The following is a 19,972-nucleotide window of genomic DNA, read 5'->3' as shown; positions in this document are numbered from 1 at the left end:
TGCTTGCGTTGTCTTGTCTTACGAATTTCAGTGCCCAGTCTAACCTTGTGTTGTTCTGTGTACCTGACAAATAAAAGACTTGAACATGAACTTGAAGGTCACATGGTCTGTCCACACTGAGCCTGTTGTGAAGAAGAGACAGCAGCGCCTCTTCTTCTTGAGACGGCAGAGGAAATTCAGAATGAACCACCACATCCTCACGATGTTCTACAGCAACACTGTGGAGAACCTCCTGACTGGCTGCATCGCTGCCTGGTACGGCAACAACACTGCCCTCAACTGCATGTATTGTGTTGTGTATTTTATTGTACCTGTGTATTGTCTATACATATTTTTATTTGTTAGGTGTATATTGTACATTGTGTTGTGTAACGGATGTGTAAATAAGAAGTTCATGTCAATTGTTATAATTGTTATATAAAGCTTATTTGCCAGAAACTGTACCAAATACTTTCCCATCTCTGTTGCAGTCCTGTATGGTTGAGTGAAAATAAAAGGGTGTGATTTGATTTTGATATGATCAAAGGCGCCTCCCTATGGAAATAAAACCCAAGAGTACTGCTTCTTTTCATTTATCCATTTAATTTATCAGGGATAAACTAGCATTTTGTAAACCATTGTGATCCACAGTCATTTTGTTTGTGATTATATGGTTTGACTGGAGATTTTAATCATACAGGTAAAAAGAAAACAACTATGTACTTTGTCAACATCATCTTCACATATTTTTTCCCCAGTTTTGAGTTACTTCCTTTCTAAATGCACTAGATTCTTCTTTTGACTCATTTATATTTAAAGTTATTGGTATCCTTATCGTTTTGATTAATTTATTTATTTATTTTCGTTGTTATTGTTTTGTTTATTGAACTGTAATGTTATTTTTCACCATCAGTGATTGACAACTATGTACTTTGTCAACATCATTTTCATATACTTTTTCTCCAGTTTTGACTTACTTCCTTTCTAAATGCACTAGATTCTTCTTTTGACTCGTTTATATTTACAGTTATTGGTATCCTTATCGTTTTGATTAAACTATGTATTTATTTTCGTTGTTATTGTTTTGTTTGTTGAACTGTTATGTTATGTTTCACCATCAGTGATTGACAATAGAACCGCACGGATCTGTTAACATTGAGTTATTGGAATAAATACGTCATAATGGGTACGTCAAAGGTTAATATTATAAATGAAAAGACAACACTTTGAGTCACCAGAAGTTATTTGACATCGATCACGTTACGACCAATGTCGCGTTCAGTTGAATAATTTACTGCAAGAGAAGAAGAAAAACACAACGAATTCGCCTATTTAAATAACCAAATTCTCAGCTAAGGCTTACGGTATGTGGTATTTTATTTATTGCTTAAAAAGATTAAGTCTTCTTTTCTATGTCAGTCCATAAATGTTGATTTGGGTTCATGTGGTTCGAAAGCAATCTCGGACAGGCCTGTGCCGATATCTGGAAGTGACTGTCACCTTTTGAACGTATGCCATATCAATTTAAGTCAATTTGTGGTAGAGGCAGTTTAAATGTTTGATGGACTGATGGCGCTGGTAGTTTCCCATGATTACAATTTTCAAACATGTATACAGCTTATATGAATGTACAGTATAAGCTATGGCTTATATAAATGACCCATACTGTGCATCATAATATTTCTTTAGTTGGCATTATCATTGACTTCCACATCTAAATGTATGTCATTAACAGTAGGCTACCCTAATCAATATTCAGTTTCTGTGTACAGTTGTTAAGGTTTTGACAAGAACTATGATGCATCAATAACTGTGATGTCACAATGTCTTAATATTCCATTATGTCATTACATTCTGAAGTACTAAAGTAAAAGCTTATTTGTGTCCTCTTCACAACAGCACCAGAATTGTAGTAAATCGTATCTGCAATAAGTATCAGTAAACTGTAATGGACGTTATTTAGATTTCTAAAACTGGTTGTTCCCATCCTTGATTGTGATTGGCTATATCGCGTTCCATGCCGTTGTAAAATTCAGCATAACCTCACAGGTTGTCCTCATAACATTCTTTAACACTCCATATTACTGCGCATCGAATATTTCAAATGGAAAAAGACGGCAAAGATGTCCATCTGGCTGTTGCGTGGCAACGATTTATATAGGAACTATACTTTGTAGTAGCGGAAGAATGACGGTTTATTATTAAACTATTTTGTTTCTAATTGTTTTTATTGATGAAACCATATCAAATATTTGTAGTAACAGTTTTAGAAAAGCAATAAGCCCCGCGAGTCCATGGTTTACGCTGATTTTAGAACAGGTAAGGGGGTTTTCGGCACTCCGCTTCGCGTCGTGCCTAACTACTCCCCTTACCTGTTCTAAAATCAGCGTAAACCACGGCCTCTTGGGGCTTATTGCTTAATTCTAAAACTGGTTGTTCCCGTCCTTGATTGTGATTGGCTATATCGCATTCCATGCCGTTGTAAAATCCAGCATAACCTCACAGGTTGTCCTCATAACATTCTTTAATATTACATATTACTGCGCATCGAATATTTCAAATTGAAAAAGACGGCAAAGAAGTCCGTCTGGCTGTTGCGTGGCAACGATTTATGTAGGAACTATACTTTGTAGTAGTGGAAGAATGACGGTTTATTATTAAACTATTTTGTTTCTAATTGGTTTTATTGATGAAACCATATCAAATATTTGTAGTAACAGTTTTAGAACTGTTCCCGCTTCGCGTGGTGCCTAACAACTCCCCTTACCTGTTCTAAAATCAGCATAAACCACGGCCTTTTGGGGCTTATTGCTTAAATATTTTTATAGACGATTTGATTGCCTATGTCATTCTTTAGGTAAATGACTGTTTCACCAAAATGGACAGAGAAGATGAATATGATGAGTTTGAGGTAATATTACACAATAGCAATTAATTTAATCCTGCTATTGCTGAATACTTAATATGTTAAAGATTAAGTAACCAATACTTATTCAAAATGTAATGTGTGTGTGTAAAGAAAAGCAAAAGGCTCAGAAGTCATTATTTGAGTGACAATTTGGAGATGATTATTCAGTGTTAAGAGTTTCAAATGTTGGATTCAGGAGGAGAACACCAAAATGCGCAAGCTAGTTTGTGAGCTGGAGAACATTCTCAGTGAAATGCAAGCATACGAACGTCGTTTGTCGGAGCTGTTTGACGGAAAGGTATGAATGACAACAGCATTTGTTTCTGTCTTCAGCCTCTCTCATGACACTGAGAAGATTTAGTTTGGTGACTAAAATATCTCAATTAGATCTCCTTATCTCTTTTTGTCTCTCCGTGAAGATCACAGTGGAGGGTCTGGACACGTTCCTCCAAAAGATCCGGTCTGCGGCAGCTCAGGATGTGAGGAAATGCCTCTCTCCGGCCTTGAAAGGCCTTCCTATTATGGCAACAGGGAGCATGAAGAGCACTTCCACATCATCGTCTGGACAAACTGAACCAGAGTCTTTAGTCCTGACCATGCCTGACTTTACCATGGGAGCTGAGGTCCTGGTCCCAGGCATGATGACCTGTTCCCTGAAGCACCTGCGGGAGAAATCCCTGGTTGCTCCCCTGGATACTGAGGTGAGTAATAATTACCTCAACATGACACAGTCAACCTTCCCATTTTATGTTGGGTTTGTAGTGTTTTTTTGAAGAACAGATATATTTAACTGGTTTCTTTCAACTTTTTACAGATCTCTCAGACCGAGAAGGTTGCCCTCATCACTGGCAAGGCTAAGTCTCAGGTTACAACTAAAAATGTTCCTGATGACCTCCTGGAGAAGACAGAGAAAAAGTCTGAGGAGAAGGCTGCTGTCTCTGAACATCTTTCCCTGGCCTTACTGCCTCCTGAAGCCATACAGCTTGTGGCAACTGGACACGTCGCTGATGTCCGTGCTGAAAAAGCTCTGGTGAAGGCTGAAGCCAAGGAGTTGGTTATGGACGGCCTGAAAACTGCAGCTTGCAAAGTTGTGGAGGACCTCATAGCAGCAGCCAATGAAATGGTTGGCATGGATGCTCCCCTGGATACTGAGGTGAGTAATAATTACCTCAACATGGCACAGTCAACCTTCCCATTTTATGTTGTGTCTGTAGTGTTTTTTTGTACAACAGATATATTTCACTGGTTTCCTACAACTTTTTACAGATCTTATCATCGTCTGGACGAACTGAACCAGAGTCTTTAGCCCTGACCGTGCCTGACTTCACCATGGGAGCTGAGGTCCTGGTCCCAGGCATGATGACCTGTTCCCTGAAGCACCTGCTGGAGAAACCCGGAGAGATGGTCCAGCAGTCTCTGGCTAAGCTAACCATACAATTCAGTAACCTTGGCCTTGTCTCTGTTGTGGGAAAGAAGGCTGTGGCAGCCACATGTGAAATGTATAATCTTGTCATGAGAGTGGTTTCCATCTTCCTATCCCATTGTGGCAACTGCTCCTGGCACATCTTGTCCTCAGTTACAGTTATAATTGCACGGGACAAAATGGCCGCTGTGCTTCGGTGCTTCACAGAAACAACCAAGACCTTCAACCAACTGGGCTTCAACAGCACCTTCTTCCAGTTGAAGCCTGTGGTCCAGGCGGTGGTGACCTATCTGGGAAAGATTTACCAAAGCAAAATGGCTGCTGCCTTCAAGTGCCAGCTACCCCTGGCTGATGATTATTCCTCTGAGCTTCGTGAGGAGGAAGAGTTTTGTGGGAAGATCGAGGCACCCATCATTGTTGAGGAGGTCCCCAGTGAGCTCCTGGGGAAGGTGGTGGACTCAGAGCAGAAAACAATTCTGTCTGACCTCTCTTACTGTCACAGGCCTATCCTGGCCAAACAGCTGGTATGCACCTAGACATATCTAAAGTTATTTTACCGTCCTTGTCATGTTCAATGTTCATATTGCAACATGTTCTATGTTTACGTTGTTTTTTTAAGAAAGAAGAGCTTGCTGCAGCTGAATACATCATTTATTATGATGTTCCTGATGAACTCCTGGAGAAGACAGAGAAGAGGTTGGTGGAAAAGGGATCCCTGGCTGCTGTCTCTGAACATCTTTCCCTGGCCTTACTGCCTCCTGAAGCCATACAGCTTGTGTCAACTGGACACATCACTGATGTCCGTGCCGAAAAAGCTCTGGTGAAGGCTGAAGCCAAGGAGTTGGTTATGGACGGCCTGAAAACTGCAGCTTGCAAAGTTGTGGAGGATCTCATAGCAGCAGCCAATGAGATGGTTGGCATGGATGCTCCCCTGGATACTGAGGTGAGTAATAATTACCTCAACATGGCACAGTCAACCTTCCCATTTTATGTTGGGTTTGTAGTGTTTTTTTGAAGAACAGATATATTTAACTGGTTTCCTTCAACTTTTTACAGATCTCTCAGACCGAGAAGATTGCCCTCATCACTGGCAAGGCTAAGTCTCAGGTTACAACTGAAAATGTTCCTGATGACCTCCTGGAGAAGACAGAGAAAAAGTCTGAGGAGAAGGCTGCTGTCTCTGAAAGTCTTTCCCTGGCCTTACTGCCTCCTGAAGCCATACAGCTTGTGGCAACTGGACACATCGCTGATGTCCGTGCTGAAAAAGCCTTTATGAAGGCTGAAGCCAAGGGGCTGGTGATGGACAGCCTGAAGACTGCAGCTTCCAAAGTTGTGGAGGACCTTATAGCAGCTGCAGTAGAGAAGGTTCACATGACCACTCCCCTGGATACCCAGGTCTGGCATCATTTATCAAAGCTTACTTTGCTGTTCAGACAACAGTACATATAACTTATTTAAGTCTTCACACTGATTTGCTGTTTACAGATCTCTCAGACACGGAAGGTCGCCCTCATCAATGGGAAGTCTGAGATTGCTGCAGAGGATGTTCTTAATGAACTCATGGAGAAGGTTGTGAAAGAGTCTGAGAAGAGGAGATCCCTGGCCCTGATCTCTGTCTCTGACTGCCCCCTCTTGGCCACTCAGCTTCCTCAGGTAAGATACATTATGGGTTAAGATTTTCTAAGGTTTGTGCACCTTGCTCTTTTTTACCAAACACCATCTTCACCTTTCGATGTTTTTAGACACATGTTCATTTCTGTGTCTCTGTGTTCAGCTCACCGATCTTGTTCCTGAGCAGTGCAGTGGAGAGGATGCAAAGTGTGCTGGTGAGTTATTCAAAGCTCCACGATAATTTGGCCTCCATTACCTTAGTTTGAAATGCTTGAAATTAATTCAGTGATGGATGCTGTTATTATTCAGCACATGAAGACAAACAGGTGAAGAAGAAGAAGGAGAAAAAGGAGAAGGGAATCCGTGCATTCTTCAGAGGGCTTTGGAAGAGGATGATATGTTCCTCTGGAATCCCCAAGGATGACTGAGGCCCTGTCACCTACGATTGTCTGTGCCCCTACAAGCCGCACACAAAATATTTAACATCATTCATTAATATGTGATACAAAACCCCAACAAACATCCAATCGGAAAAAAAACATACTGTTTTTACTGAATCTTTCTTAAAAAGTTTTCCTCTTAAATCCTCATGCTATCATTAGTAAAAAAAATTGTAAACTATTGAAATAACATGTTGTACAATCAAAGAAAGAAATATAAAAAAATAAAATAGGAGTAAACAAGTGCATTCTGTAAAACATACATCATACTGATGATTCTGTCAGTCATATCACAAAAGTCCATATGTTTCTGTTACTTAAGAAAGTCAGAGATTGTGCATGCATGTGTCTTTATGTTTATTTAGTAGGTAAGTTTTACGAACAGAGTAACCCACATTGACATGAGGACTACACTAACTGCACCAGTAGAGGGCATGGCGTTATTCACAGGAAAAATAGTGGTGGCTTTTGTAGTCACAGGACGAATATTGGTGGATTTTGTAGTCACCGGAGCAGCAGTGGTGGCTTTTGTAGTCACCGGACCAGCAGTGGTGGCTTTTGTAGTCACCGGACCAGCAGTGGTGGCTGTGGTAGTCACTGGACCAGTACTGGGGGCTATGGTAGTCACATGACCAGTATTGGGGGCTGTGGTAGTCACCAGATCAGTAGTGGGGGCTATGGTAGTCACAGGACCGGTATTGGGGGCTGTGGTAGTCACTGGACCAGTAGTGGGGGCTGTGGTAGTCACCAGCCTAGTAGTGGGGGCTATGGTAGACACCGGACCAGTAATAGGGGCTGGTTAGACCAGGCACAAAAGCAGCCAGAAGAGACAACAGTGCACATAGTTGAGGATACACAGCCCTTGAAGACACCATTGCTTGCTGTAAGGTGTGATGAGTCCTGTAATTTTTTTATTCCTTTTTTGAAGCAGTGGGAACTTTACAGTTCTTCAAGAGATGGGAGAGGGTGTCCGAGTCTTAGGCATTAGGCCTCAGTAGACACCACCGGGTATTGAGTAAAACGAGAACGTAGCTTTTTTTGTAGCCTATCAGATTACTATCTATGAGACCTGTCAGTTTTCGCAGTGTTGTAAAGGCTTTGGAATGACAAAATCCAATCTAAAATAAAACAGGCAAACTAATTTCTAATCTATAATCTCATTATAATTGCATGATCAAATTTAAAGTTTTTCTCTCTGGCACACAATTAGATGAAACACAGGTGCTGCTCACACTACTGTTGTTTGAAACCCTAAAGATGGAAAATGTGGTGAAAGTGTTTATGATTTCTAATAAATGCTGTCAAGTTACTTACAGGAAACACAGTGAGGCAGTTTAACCACAGTTTGATCAAAACATAATTTATCGTACAGATGAGTTTCAAATGATGATAGGCGATAATGATGATGATGATGATTATGATGATGATGAAGGTAAAAACCGAATGTTACAACCTTTGGCAAATACCCATCTATCACATCACAAAGTGTATTTTAATCATATGTCCTTATAAATACACATTTAAAAACATGACTGTAAATACATTTTACAAATCCATAACTTTCGCCGAAAAGGTAGTGTTGTGGAAGCTACTATAAAAAAGTTATATCTTTACATTCACAAGGGAAGCTTAAACAACACTGTATCGCAATATAGTTACGAACAATACTTCATGTATTTAACTTAAATTCTAAATGTGTTATCAGTTTATATCTAAACTTAATAATAATATCTCACCAAAACAGATTTTAATGGCCTACTGCACGTGGACACTGGATCAAGGATATGAATTACACCTTAGCTGAGCAATTTAACTGCATGTTCTTACCATAACATCAATGCAACATGTTATCAAACAGTGGTTGCTCTTCAGTGCAGTGAATAAACCACAAACAACACTATGCAATATCCCCATCTTTGGACAGACATAGATCACACATGCAGTTCTGGTGATAACCTTTGAACACAATCCTTTTGTTTGTAAAATGGTATTCTCCATCATAATTATGTCCCTGCCTGTCTAGTCATTGTTTTATGGTTGACTTTTAATTCATATTTGTTTGTGTTTAAATTGTAGTTGTCTTGCTTAACCTATGCTTTCCAAATATGTCTTACCTGTACATGCATCAGTTTTCAGTTTTCCTATATTGGTTTTGTTACATTGTCATAATGTATTGATTATCTTACTATTTTGATAATGAACAATGTTTTTGCATTTAAAGTCACTTTTCTTTGTGGCTGCTTTCAATGTTTGGACAATATAATTTGCTGGAGTCCTAAGTCACTAGCAAGATAGAGACTTTTTATGTGTCCCTGACAAACAAGAGGTGAATATGAGTTGTATGTGCTAGTTTGAAAATGTAATACTATTTCATGTATTTTAAGTTGTTTTGTGTCCACAGGAGGATTGGTTTTCACCACTGTCCTACCATTTAGTCTGATTGTTAGTTGAGTTCCAGTTCCAGTATTTTATTGTCAGATCCACAGAACAACACACGGTCAGACTGGGCGCTGAAATTCTTAGGACACGACAAAGCAAAGCAACCTGGCATAACATAACATATAAGTATTCTGAACATAGATTACATCTATGTTAAGAACATTAAATAACAACTCCTAAATATACAAAATAATATACAATACAGTATACTAAACCTGTAATAATACACATATTAACCTGTACTAACCGTATAAACCTATAATAACCTAAAGAAAGTGGAGTAACAATTAGTGCAATATTGCTGATAGTACAACCAGTAGCTGAAAGTGACAGTGTGTAAAGTGGTTGGTGAGAAAGTGATGAGAATGTATCAGTGTCCATTCAGAAGCCTGATGGCCCATGGAAAGAAACTATTCTCCTGTCTGCGTGTGCAAGACCGAATGCTTCACTATTGCCTGCCAGAAAGCAGCGGGGTAAAATGACTGAAGGACTGGTGGTAACAGTCTCTTTGAATCCTGCCAGCTTTCCTGAGGCATCGTGTGTGGTAGGTGTCCTGTAGGGCTGGGAGCTTCCTGTCGAGGATGAACTCGGCAAACCTGACCACACTACGTAGGACCTTGCGGTCCCTGTCTGTGCAGCTCCCGTCACCACACTGTGATCCTCCCAGTATCTCCAGAGACAGGAACATCTGCCGTGTAAGTACTCCAATCCATAATCCATAACATTGATTACCAAATCAATACATTACTTACACATGGCAATTTATTTAGTGTGATAAATGACTAGCATGACAGAGGTTATTTAATTCTTTTTTTTCTTCAGCAAAATACATCCATCAGAAACCATCAGCCAGGAAATTGAATAGGCAGATTAAGAAGCAGGGGTGGACAGCCAACCATCCAACTCCAGAAGAGATCCGGCACATGTGGAAACCAGCCTCCAAACTGTCCATTGAGGGTGATGCTCACACCTACAAGAATGCATTACTGTACCACGTAATGTAAGGGGCCCCATTATCGTCCACTCTAGTCTAAATCTCCAACGTTCGGGGCCCCATTATCGTCCACAACCGTTTCTTCCGTTAATTTCTTAAAGAAGATATGCAGCAGCAACGAAAGAAAGTAACTTATCGATATGTACACATCTTATTTTGCTGCACACCAAATTACATCTTCTTACTTTGAGATTTGAGTGTCTTAAATACGCTCTCAAACCGTATGTAGCATCTGCCTTGCGCAGCGTCAAACTGACATTTCTCCATTTAAAGTGGTTGGGTGGATGATAATGGGACCCCCTGGCTAACTGCTCAAATCAGGAAAATAGCTAGCTAACGTTATACTTTGACAGTATCGTGCAGTGGCAGCGATTGTGTTTGACTATTTACAGTAAACATACAAAAAACATAATCAAAGTTACAATAACTCATTGTATTTCAGTTATATACATATTATGATTGTGTAAAACGTACAGTCATAAACGTACTTTCTACAAGTTTCACACGACAGATCGATAATACATTAAACTTCACAGCTATTTGACAGTTGCTATGTGAACGATGCCCAGTTTGTGTGCGTTCCAAACTTCCTTTGCTTTCCCGATCTCAATGGGCGTCAAAGTAAAAGTCCCATTCACCGTTTACACTTAATCATATTCTGTGAAAGAGTATAAGCGAGAGCCAGGCGTGCGCCAAGCGTTTTTTTCTCATTGAATAAATTTCCCTCACAAGACATTGAAAGACAAGCTTGAGTTTTGATATCGTGCATTTATTATAAGGCTCTCAGAATGTTCCAAAAAGTTTTGTTCCGTTGATCGCGTCTGGGTCCTGTTCGGCCCGTCGGTATTTGTATTACATTATCCCTTACATATGTGGGGGGAGGGGGGGGGGGGGGGGGGGGGGGGGGGGGGGGGGTCTCTCAGACTCATTCTGCGGAGGGCCTCATGTGTTTCCGTTACGGGCCTGGATGAATATGAACATATTTAAATGATCCTTTTATCACTTTGAGCTCCACCCATAAGAAAAACATTGAAATGTTTGCCAATATGTAATGTCTATTTAGTAGGTGTGGGGGGGGAAATCGATTCACATATAAATCGCGATTCCGTTTTCTACCGATTCATATCGATTCACAAGTGGCAAAATTCAGTTTTTACATGTATTTATTTATTTACTTATTTATTATTTTTTTAACAATGAGTTTACTAAACTGCAAGAAAAACAATACATTTCAAGGCTTTCAGGCATTGGGATTTTTTTTCTTCAACACTTAACTGCCTATCACAGACAAATAGAAACAAGTAACACTCAACAGCAAACTACAATGACATGTACGCATATATTGAGTTGTAAACCAACCAATCAGCGCGCAGCTCATCTGTATAGTCATGACCATGCGATCAAATTGGAAAACAGAGCATTGTTTTCCGAGGAAACTTTCACTGGATGTATCAGGGGGCATACAACAGCACCCGGGCCATTTTCAGCCCAACCAACGTTACATTGGTAAGGAACAGTGTGAAGTACACCAAAAAAACAGTCAACCACCCCTTTAACGAATGTAAAATATATAATTATATGTACAAATATGTCAACTTGAATCTGCTAAAGGAATGAAACGTAAAATATACATATTTTCCCTCTCTGACTCAAGTTCCCTCCCTTTGCAACGCCCTCCAAATAAGGGACTGGGGCCTCCTTCACGTCCGCTTACAGAATATAAATATCCTGGCTCTCGTTAAGTTGAACCATTCTCATCTGTGGAAACGTCAAACGTATTGTACCATGTCAGGAAGAGGCAAAGGAGGTAAGGGACTCGGTAAAGGAGGCGCCAAGCGCCATCGCAAGGTTCTCCGTGATAACATCCAGGGTATTACTAAGCCCGCCATCCGCCGTCTGGCACGCCGCGGTGGCGTGAAGCGTATTTCAGGCTTGATCTACGAAGAGACCCGTGGTGTACTGAAGGTGTTCCTGGAGAATGTCATCCGTGATGCCGTGACTTACACCGAACACGCTAAAAGAAAGACCGTGACCGCCATGGACGTGGTCTACGCTCTGAAGCGCCAGGGACGTACTCTGTACGGCTTCGGCGGCTAAAACATCAAGTACAAGCACCGAGGATCAATACAAAGGCTCTTTTAAGAGCCACCCACATGTTACGTATTAGACATGCTTCCATAATGCAGGTGTTCGGTGTCTAAATTGAACAACCCTTTTAAAGTGAGTTGTGTATCTAGAACGCATCCGAGGTGAATAATTCAAAATGAACAACTGAGTTGACTGGCCTGGTTTCGTCCCCCAGTTTTTGGCGCACTTTTAACTTCAATGCAATACCAGTCTAGGCTAGGAATCCATCTAAGGCTAATAAAGCACCAACTATATTGAAACGTTCGATTTGTATTTCGGTGGTCATTGCGGATCTGAAGCATTTGAGCAAAGGGTATTGTAAAGGGATCATTACTCACGCTTCAACTGAGGCTACTTGGGCTATACAATTTATAAATGGGTTATCTTAGCCGGACAGGTTTTACCGAGATGCAATGGGTTCAAATCACCCGGTACTGTCCGTCACTTTAGATAGTAGCATCTGCTCAATGAATGCTTTATTAAAACAGTTGTAGAAAACATTGACTCAAGCCTGGATGCATGGGGGTTTGCATTGTACTGCAACTTAACAAAGCTTCTGACGTCAATAACCACGTGTTTCGGGTTCAACTAGGCGGTAAACTGCCCAGAGATTTCGTCGTAACTTCCGAGCTTGATCCCTTGAAGTGTAAAAGGTACTTCGAAGTGTAAAATGGTTTCAAATATATCCTTTGAGTAATCCTGACTGTCAGTTTATGATTACTGAAGGATAAGAGGGGTCGGTAAATCCCACGCACGCGCAGTAGATTTCAGAATATCTTGCAAAATTCACTTCCCAGCTGTGTGCTGCGACTAGCAGGAGGCGTGCCTTAAAATGTGCATGTCTCCCGGTACATAAACCGGGTAGCCAACCAGCCCTCATCATTCGTTTCTGAGAAGCAACGACAACTGACAATGCCTGAACCAGCAAAGCCCGCGCCCAAGAAGGGCTCCAAGAAAGCCGTTTCTAAGACCGCCGTAAAGGGCGGGAAGAAGCGCAGAAAGTCTAGGAAGGAGAGCTACGCCATCTACGTGTACAAGGTACTGAAACAGGTCCACCCCGACACCGGCATCTCATCCAAGGCTATGGGAATCATGAATTCCTTCGTCAACGATATTTTCGAGCGTATCGCCGGAGAGTCGTCTCGCCTGGCTCACTACAACAAGCGATCAACCATCACCTCCAGGGAGATCCAGACCGCCGTCCGCCTGCTACTCCCCGGTGAGCTGGCCAAGCACGCCGTGTCCGAGGGAACCAAGGCCGTGACTAAGTACACCAGCTCCAAGTAAACTGCCTCTTTCAAATTCACCCCAAAGGCTCTTTTAAGAGCCACCCACTGGTCTCTAAAATTGAGGAAAGTCCATCACATTTGCTTGATTGTCTTCCTGTATTATATACTAACCTTCGTGAACAAGGAGAGGTTATTCTACTCTTCTATACAGACGAAAGTTTATATTCTTCCCTAACATCACCTCATTAAACGCCATTGAATTGCTCGGATGATATTATTCGTTTCTCCCTGTATGATGCATGATGGTGGACCACGCCTAAATAGGAACCGATTGCGGTGCAACATCTCGATAGCAATGTATGATGAACACAAATCGGCTACTATCAGTGCAATACTAACATATCAATCCCTAAACAGCGGCTTCCAATGGAGAGCTTTACAAAATTGCATAGGTCACTGATCATAACGAGATTACCGCAAATAAGTGCCAATGGGAAGAACCATAAGAGCATGTAGTTGCACAAGTTAAACAACATGAACCTCAAAAAGTGCAAGAGTGTACCAACAACGGATGTAGCCCAGGTTACAACAAGCCTAAGTGAATTAGATATACATTATCGATACATTTGCTTATCATATATCATTCTTTCAATATTCAATAAGTGCATACATTGGCTGTTATTTTCATTAGTAACCATGAGCCGTTGGCACCACTGTTGCAGCTCTGTAGTTTATCTCGTGGCTGCAATGTTATCGGGCGAGCGACTTCAGCGTCCTGTTGAAAGGCGAAAATTGAGAGAGAAGGAAATATCTATAAACAAGTAGGACTACAATGAAGTTTAGGATTTGAGTTGAATGGAACTGAGTTAACACTGTGGAAACACAGTGAAAGGAGAGGCGAAGCCTAAAACAGAGTAGATGAAAGCAGAGAACAATATTGTACAGTAGAGTATGGTAGCGTCCTCAACAAGTACGCATCTAAGATGCGAACTTTTTTTTTCAGCACAAAGAATCAATAACCATAAATAATATTGATCATGCAACCAAATACAGATTGAAACTAAAGGAACATGCCTGGCTTGGAAATTTAAGAAGTAGAAAGTATAGATATTTGTGTAAAAAAATTAAGGATAAATAATGACCTAAAGTACTGATGCAAGAAAAATCTATAACACACTGTCACGTTCAGCTACTGATTGCACTATTTGCAATATTGCACTAATTGTACCCCACTTGTCTTTAGGTTACTATAGGTTTCATAAGGTCAGTGTAGGTTATTATGTGTATTAAAGGTTTAGTATTTTGTACCTATATTATGTTGTATTTTTGTGAGGTTTATTATATGTTTAGCTTATTATCGATGCAATCTATGTTCTGAGTAATTATATGTCATGTTATGCCAGGTTGCTTTGCGTTGTCTTGTCCTAAGAATTTCAGGGCCCTGTGTGACCTTGTTGTTCTGTACATCTGTAAATAAAAGACTTGAACTGGAACTATTTCAGTACAGTGAGAAAGTATTTGTCCGTTGTTATTTCCCATCTCTGCTGACTATGAAAGTGTCACATGCTGGTTACTCATACTAGTCCCCTCAATGTACAGTCAGAATAATTTGAACAATTTGATACCGGGATATACGGAACAGAAATTACATTGGGGGTGCATTTCAGGGCAGGGCTGTTATATGTCTTGCCAAGAAATGAAGCAACAGCAAAAAATCTTTGACCTAGATCATATTCCAGAATCCTGCTTGCTTTACCTTTCTTGACCTGTGTGTTTGGTCACCCAGTGTTTTGAAAGGTTTGTTCTAGTTCAAAGCTATCTTGCTCCTGTTTCTGTAAAAATTCTGAAAAACGACTGAAATGACTTCTGGATATACTGAACTCTTACATTCTCTAAGCTTCTTTCTCATCCATAATACTTGACCATTTCATGTGTGTAAATGTGTTTTCCCCATGCAATCACATAATGTGGATGTGAGTTTTCCGTCGTATGGATGTGTGTGTGTGTGTGTGAACATACGCGTATGTATTTCATATGTGTCTGTGTGAGGACAGTCTGAATCATTTCCTAAACGACCCCTCATACAAACAGGCTATTAGGAACGAAAGACAACCACTAGTCCAACCTCATGAAATAAATGAAAATTCCTTAAGACCCAAACATTCCCCATTACCAACAACATGGATAATAACATATACTGGATCGGACGAGTCCGACTCTGAGCAGGAACACCATGACACACCATGGAATACGGTCACGCTAGCCTACAGTATGTCTCACACCAACAAGTAACAAGTCTTACAGTAGGTTAACTGTTAGACTTACAGTAAGGATTGTGTCCTTGGAGATGAAAAACTAGGGAAGGGAGAGCAATAGGGAGACCACGATTTCCCCGACCTCCACCCGGTCCACGGCCCCGCACTGTGTTTTGTGTCCCCCCAAATTGACCAGCTTTAAGCCCCATGGCACCCCAGCTGTGTATTCTAAAGCAGTTACCTTTCTAGACAGATTGTGTGGCTCACTGGAAAACGTTTTCCCGTTTTAAACGACTGCCATTTCAGACACTTTTGGGGGCAAATGGCACCGACAACAAGGTGCGCATTGCTCCCTCAGCGAGGCCAACGGCGATGATTTGAGCCTACCGCAACAAAACACAGAGTGCCTCCGGTCCACATAACGTCTTATTTTGAACATTGAAAAGGCTGCTTGCGGCCCGATTTACTTTTAGAACGTAGTGCAATTCCAGCAGGGATTGTTATCCCGTTGTTCACCGGGAGAAAACACAAGTGCGAACGGATGGCAGCAACTGAGAGAAACCGGGCCGGCGGTTGAGTCTACACAGTTCTCATGTCGTATTTAAACCCAGGGCTCTGATCGCCGCAGCGCTCCACAGCAGCCTCGCACGTTCAAATCGCACACGTCCCACGAGTGATTAGACATGGCAGAAGTCGCTCCAGCTCCCGCTCCTGCAAAGGCACCCAAGAAGAAGGCGGCAGCCAAGCCCAAGAAGGCTGGACCCAGCGTCGGCGAGTTGATCGTCAAGGCCGTGTCCGCTTCCAAAGAGAGAAGCGGCGTGTCCCTGGCAGCAGTCAAGAAAGCCCTGGCGGCCGGCGGCTACGACGTCGAGAAGAACAACTCGCGCGTCAAGGTCGCAGTGAAGAGCCTTGTCACCAAGGGAACCTTGGTCCAGACCAAAGGGACTGGCGCTTCTGGGTCTTTTAAGATCAACAAGGGGGCTGAGGCCAAGGCAAAGAAGCCTGTTAAGAAGGTCGTCACTCCGAAAGTCAAAAAGCCAGTCGCCAAGAAACCCGTGACTGCCAAGAAGCCCAAGAAGGTCGCTGCGAAGAAGCCCGCGGCTGCCAAGAAGTCACCCAAGAAGGCTAAGAAGCCTGCGGCAGCCAAGAAGGCAACCAAGAGCCCCAAGAAGGCGAAGAAGCCCGCAACACCCAAGAAAACAGTCGCCAAGAGCCCCAAGAAGACAGTTAAGGCAGCCAAGCCCAAAGCCGCCAAGCCCAAGGCGGCCAAGGCAAAGAAAGCTGCGCCCAAGAAGAAGTAAACCTTGGTCCGCGTCTGTGTCCGTATTACAAAAAAGGCTCTTTTAAGAGCCACCCACCTGTCCTGAAAAGTGCATGTCCATGTGCTAAATCCCCGGGACGGCCAATATGAAAACAAGTAGCCAGCCAGTACCAGGGGTAGAAGTGATACTTGTTATGCACCCGCCACAAAACGATGATAAATAAGATACAAAAAAACAAATGGACTAGTTGCAATGGCACTTCCCATTTGGGATAATCTAGCCAGAAAACCATGTGACAAATGAAGAACATACAATGACACAGCTAGATAATTTGAGAAAAAAGACTTGCATGAGAATTTCATTGGTGAAAGTGCTTCGTGGAACTGTATGTAAATGGTGCTTCTGCTATTAGCAACTTGCAAGTAGTTGCTTGGAAGGGTGCAAATCCCATTTAAAACCACTATCACCAACTGCATAATTGTAGGCCTATATCTCTGGTAAATATGTATGTGGATGTATGAAACTGTTCTCACTACACGATTGACGATTGTATAATGGACTTTGCATCCATCCATCCATGCCACATTACTGTATGTGATTGGCGCCTTAAACGAGGAGCGACTGGATGAACATAGAGAGTTGAGGAGGGTGGGTAGACGAGACGACTAAACGCGCCTTCTGCGGGAGAGAGAGCATGGCTCCACCCCCGAGTTTGTCGCCACCTACGATTGGATCAAAACCCAACTGACATTGTGACCAATGGAAGCCGTTTACCATCAGCTAGACTATAAAGTCTGTACTCCGACGTAGGCTTTTCACTTCTCGTTTAAACAGAAATAGCAATAAGATGAGCGGAAGAGGCAAAACCGGAGGCAAAGCAAGGGCTAAGGCCAAGACCAGGTCATCCCGCGCCGGGCTGCAGTTCCCCGTGGGTCGTGTTCACAGGCTGCTTCGCAAGGGTAACTACGCTCAGCGTGTGGGAGCTGGCGCACCCGTCTACCTGGCAGCCGTGCTCGAGTACCTCACCGCTGAGATCCTGGAGTTGGCCGGCAACGCGGCTCGTGACAACAAGAAGACTCGTATCATCCCCCGTCACCTGCAGCTGGCCGTCCGCAACGACGAGGAGCTCAACAAACTGCTCGGTGGCGTTACCATCGCTCAGGGTGGAGTGTTGCCCAACATCCAGGCGGTACTTCTCCCCAAGAAGACCGAGAAGGCCGTTAAAGCCAAGTAAAAATTAAACCTCGGTCTCACTTTCCCCAAAGGCTCTTTTAAGAGCCACCCACTTAACTCTTCAAAAGCGCATTGTCTCGAACTTTTGACTAGATAGCGTTGCACTGGACTCTATTCAATTATAGACATAGTAAATAAAGGAAATGCTATCGCTACACTTCAATCACACCTTTAAGTTCCACCATTCAGTAAACCTACATGGGTTGCAGCGCTGGTCATTCTTCATGTCAAGTAGCCTGCATGCCAACATTGTAGAAGCCGGTGCTCATCCCTTAGGAATGGTCAGGAAACGTTTACCTTTGGTCAATATGCCAAGTCATTTGACATCATTTAATGCTGCATTTGTTTAGCTTGTCACTGGTGTGAACTAGGTCGATCAGAAATGCAAGTATGCATTTAGGCCGCATGTTCTGTACACATTTTCTAATCGACTACGTGCCCGCCACTGGGGCAGCGGTGCGAAGGATCAGGGCGGAGCCAGAAGGTTTCAAGTGTGGGCGGGAACGGACGCTAGGTCCCCGCGTCCAATTGCCAAAGGAGAAAGCGTCGACGGTCTGCCAATCAGTCTGCTCGGGAGAGCAGTCCAATCAGCGGACGACAAACCGACCATATAAACTTTTACTTATGCTCTAGGATTTAACATCCACTCGGAAACGAGAAGACAAGCATCATGGCCAGAACCAAGCAGACCGCTCGTAAATCCACCGGTGGCAAAGCCCCGAGGAAGCAACTCGCCACCAAAGCCGCTCGCAAGAGTGCACCAGCCACTGGTGGCGTGAAGAAACCTCATCGTTACAGGCCCGGGACCGTGGCTCTGAGAGAGATCCGTCGTTACCAGAAGTCCACCGAGCTGCTTATTCGCAAGCTGCCTTTTCAGCGCCTGGTCAGGGAAATCGCTCAGGACTTCAAGACAGACCTGCGTTTCCAGAGCTCCGCCGTGATGGCTCTGCAGGAGGCTAGCGAGGCTTACCTGGTCGGTCTGTTCGAGGACACCAACCTGTGCGCCATCCACGCCAAGAGGGTCACCATCATGCCCAAGGACATCCAGCTGGCCCGCCGCATCCGCGGAGAGCGCGCCTAGTCTCTGCCCGAGATCAATTGGCCTCAACCCACAAAGGCTCTTTTAAGAGCCACCTCACTGTAAACCAAAAGACAAACGCCTTCTCTGTCAAACTTCTTGGTCATGCGTGTTGACATGTTCTTAGGTCAAAACATTAACTACTGGCACTCGGAAAGCAAACTACCGTCATTGCAGAATAAAAAAAGGGTACATGTAAAATGCTCGTTTTTCAATCAAATTGGCTGTGTAAGTTAACTCGAACAGGGAATTTCTCTAGCAGGATGTTGCATACAATGACCATAGAGATCTTAATTTAAAATGTCGACTTTGTAAGTGAAGTATAATAAAGAGCTAATATTTAAAACAAAATGTATGTAAATGTTACAAAAAATATAAAATAGTACATTATGACATGGAAATAGGTGGTGGATAAACTTGTATAGATACAAGTGTTATGTCAGTGTGAGTCCTTGGCCTTTTTGAAGAGGCCAGCAGCGGACGGGGAGAAACTGTTCTTTTGGCGTGGCGTTTTGGTCCTGATGGGCCGCAGCCCTCTGCCAGAGGGGTGTAGATGGAACCGTGTCCAGGGTGGGAGGAGTCAGCCACAATCTTCCCGCTGGCCTCGGGGTCAGTGGCGGAACCTGACTTTTATATATGGGGTGGCCAGGGCTACTTCAGGGGGTCCACAGACCAAGACTGAAAATGTGTGTGTAATGTGTGTAACCTTAGCCTGGCGTCTAAGCAGTGTAAATGACGTGTTGCCCACAAACACAAGCTTAACATGGCATGTGAGTTTGGGCTGGTTCACAAAGTTCACAAAAAACAAAAAAAGATAAAAGAGGGTTGAGCTTGTTCTCCTGAGCAGTAGGGAGTTGTTCTTGCCTACACGTCCCACCTGCTCGGTTGCTGTCTCAGCCCGGTTTTAAGGTTGCTTCTGAAATGGAGAGATAACGACACAAAATACAGACTGTTTCCCACACCCTGTGTGAGACACAATGTTTAAGCCTGAGCA

At 42.9% G+C, this 19,972-nt stretch overlaps 7 protein-coding genes across 7 annotated transcripts; all 7 read left to right on the top strand.

The window, feature by feature from the left end:
• Positions 1-3,483: 3,483 nt before the first annotated feature.
• LOC124473688 lies at positions 3,484-5,141 on the top strand. The gene is made up of 5 exons (XM_047029321.1): positions 3,484-3,588; positions 3,702-4,040; positions 4,154-4,834; positions 4,930-5,006; positions 5,126-5,141. Exons 1-5 carry the CDS (start codon positions 3,484-3,486, stop codon positions 5,139-5,141), a joined length of 1,218 nt encoding a protein of 405 aa, XP_046885277.1.
• On the top strand, positions 5,127-6,430 carry LOC124474254. The gene is made up of 5 exons (XM_047030231.1): positions 5,127-5,253; positions 5,367-5,705; positions 5,796-5,963; positions 6,085-6,136; positions 6,231-6,430. Exons 1-5 carry the CDS (start codon positions 5,158-5,160, stop codon positions 6,347-6,349), a joined length of 774 nt encoding a protein of 257 aa, XP_046886187.1. The 5' UTR covers positions 5,127-5,157; the 3' UTR covers positions 6,350-6,430.
• Positions 6,431-11,547: 5,117 nt separating this feature from the next.
• Positions 11,548-11,915, top strand: LOC124474276 (histone H4). The gene has a single exon (XM_047030255.1). The coding sequence runs from the start codon at positions 11,580-11,582 to the stop codon at positions 11,889-11,891; it is 312 nt and encodes a 103-aa protein (XP_046886211.1). The 5' UTR covers positions 11,548-11,579; the 3' UTR covers positions 11,892-11,915.
• Positions 11,916-12,371: 456 nt separating this feature from the next.
• Positions 12,372-14,646, top strand: LOC124474271 (histone H2B-like). Its single transcript, XM_047030247.1, has one exon. It carries the CDS (start codon positions 12,834-12,836, stop codon positions 13,206-13,208), a length of 375 nt encoding a protein of 124 aa, XP_046886203.1. The 5' UTR covers positions 12,372-12,833; the 3' UTR covers positions 13,209-14,646.
• A 1,399-nt stretch (positions 14,647-16,045) lies between these two features.
• Positions 16,046-16,825, top strand: LOC124474256 (histone H1-like). Its single transcript, XM_047030233.1, has one exon. The coding sequence runs from the start codon at positions 16,089-16,091 to the stop codon at positions 16,704-16,706; it is 618 nt and encodes a 205-aa protein (XP_046886189.1). The 5' UTR covers positions 16,046-16,088; the 3' UTR covers positions 16,707-16,825.
• Positions 16,826-17,285: 460 nt separating this feature from the next.
• LOC124474266 (histone H2A) lies at positions 17,286-17,984 on the top strand. Its single transcript, XM_047030243.1, has one exon. It carries the CDS (start codon positions 17,515-17,517, stop codon positions 17,899-17,901), a length of 387 nt encoding a protein of 128 aa, XP_046886199.1. The 5' UTR covers positions 17,286-17,514; the 3' UTR covers positions 17,902-17,984.
• Positions 17,985-18,484: 500 nt separating this feature from the next.
• On the top strand, positions 18,485-19,391 carry LOC124474264 (histone H3). The gene has a single exon (XM_047030241.1). The coding sequence runs from the start codon at positions 18,571-18,573 to the stop codon at positions 18,979-18,981; it is 411 nt and encodes a 136-aa protein (XP_046886197.1). The 5' UTR covers positions 18,485-18,570; the 3' UTR covers positions 18,982-19,391.
• The last annotated feature ends 581 nt before the right edge of the window (positions 19,392-19,972 follow it).

Source organism: Hypomesus transpacificus, chromosome 11 (genome assembly GCF_021917145.1).
Source record: "Hypomesus transpacificus isolate Combined female chromosome 11, fHypTra1, whole genome shotgun sequence".
NCBI classification, from domain to species: domain Eukaryota; kingdom Metazoa; phylum Chordata; class Actinopteri; order Osmeriformes; family Osmeridae; genus Hypomesus; species Hypomesus transpacificus.
This window is presented reverse-complemented; position numbering and strand designations above follow the sequence as displayed.

Bases quoted from the DNA above. Each gene is read 5' to 3' on its own strand.
- LOC124474271 (XM_047030247.1), top strand. From the start codon at position 12,834: ATGCCTGAACCAGCAAAGCCCGCGCCCAAGAAGGGCTCCAAGAAAGCC.
- LOC124474256 (XM_047030233.1), top strand. From the start codon at position 16,089: ATGGCAGAAGTCGCTCCAGCTCCCGCTCCTGCAAAGGCACCCAAGAAG.
- LOC124474254 (XM_047030231.1), top strand. From the start codon at position 5,158: ATGGACGGCCTGAAAACTGCAGCTTGCAAAGTTGTGGAGGATCTCATA. The intron at 5,254-5,366 runs GTGAGTAATAAT...AACTTTTTACAG, and splicing joins ATGCTCCCCTGGATACTGAG to ATCTCTCAGACCGAGAAGAT. The intron at 5,964-6,084 runs GTAAGATACATT...CTCTGTGTTCAG, and splicing joins TGGCCACTCAGCTTCCTCAG to CTCACCGATCTTGTTCCTGA.
- LOC124474264 (XM_047030241.1), top strand. From the start codon at position 18,571: ATGGCCAGAACCAAGCAGACCGCTCGTAAATCCACCGGTGGCAAAGCC.
- LOC124473688 (XM_047029321.1), top strand. From the start codon at position 3,484: ATGCCTGACTTTACCATGGGAGCTGAGGTCCTGGTCCCAGGCATGATG. The intron at 3,589-3,701 runs GTGAGTAATAAT...AACTTTTTACAG, and splicing joins TTGCTCCCCTGGATACTGAG to ATCTCTCAGACCGAGAAGGT. The intron at 4,835-4,929 runs GTATGCACCTAG...TGTTTTTTTAAG, and splicing joins CTATCCTGGCCAAACAGCTG to AAAGAAGAGCTTGCTGCAGC.
- LOC124474276 (XM_047030255.1), top strand. From the start codon at position 11,580: ATGTCAGGAAGAGGCAAAGGAGGTAAGGGACTCGGTAAAGGAGGCGCC.
- LOC124474266 (XM_047030243.1), top strand. From the start codon at position 17,515: ATGAGCGGAAGAGGCAAAACCGGAGGCAAAGCAAGGGCTAAGGCCAAG.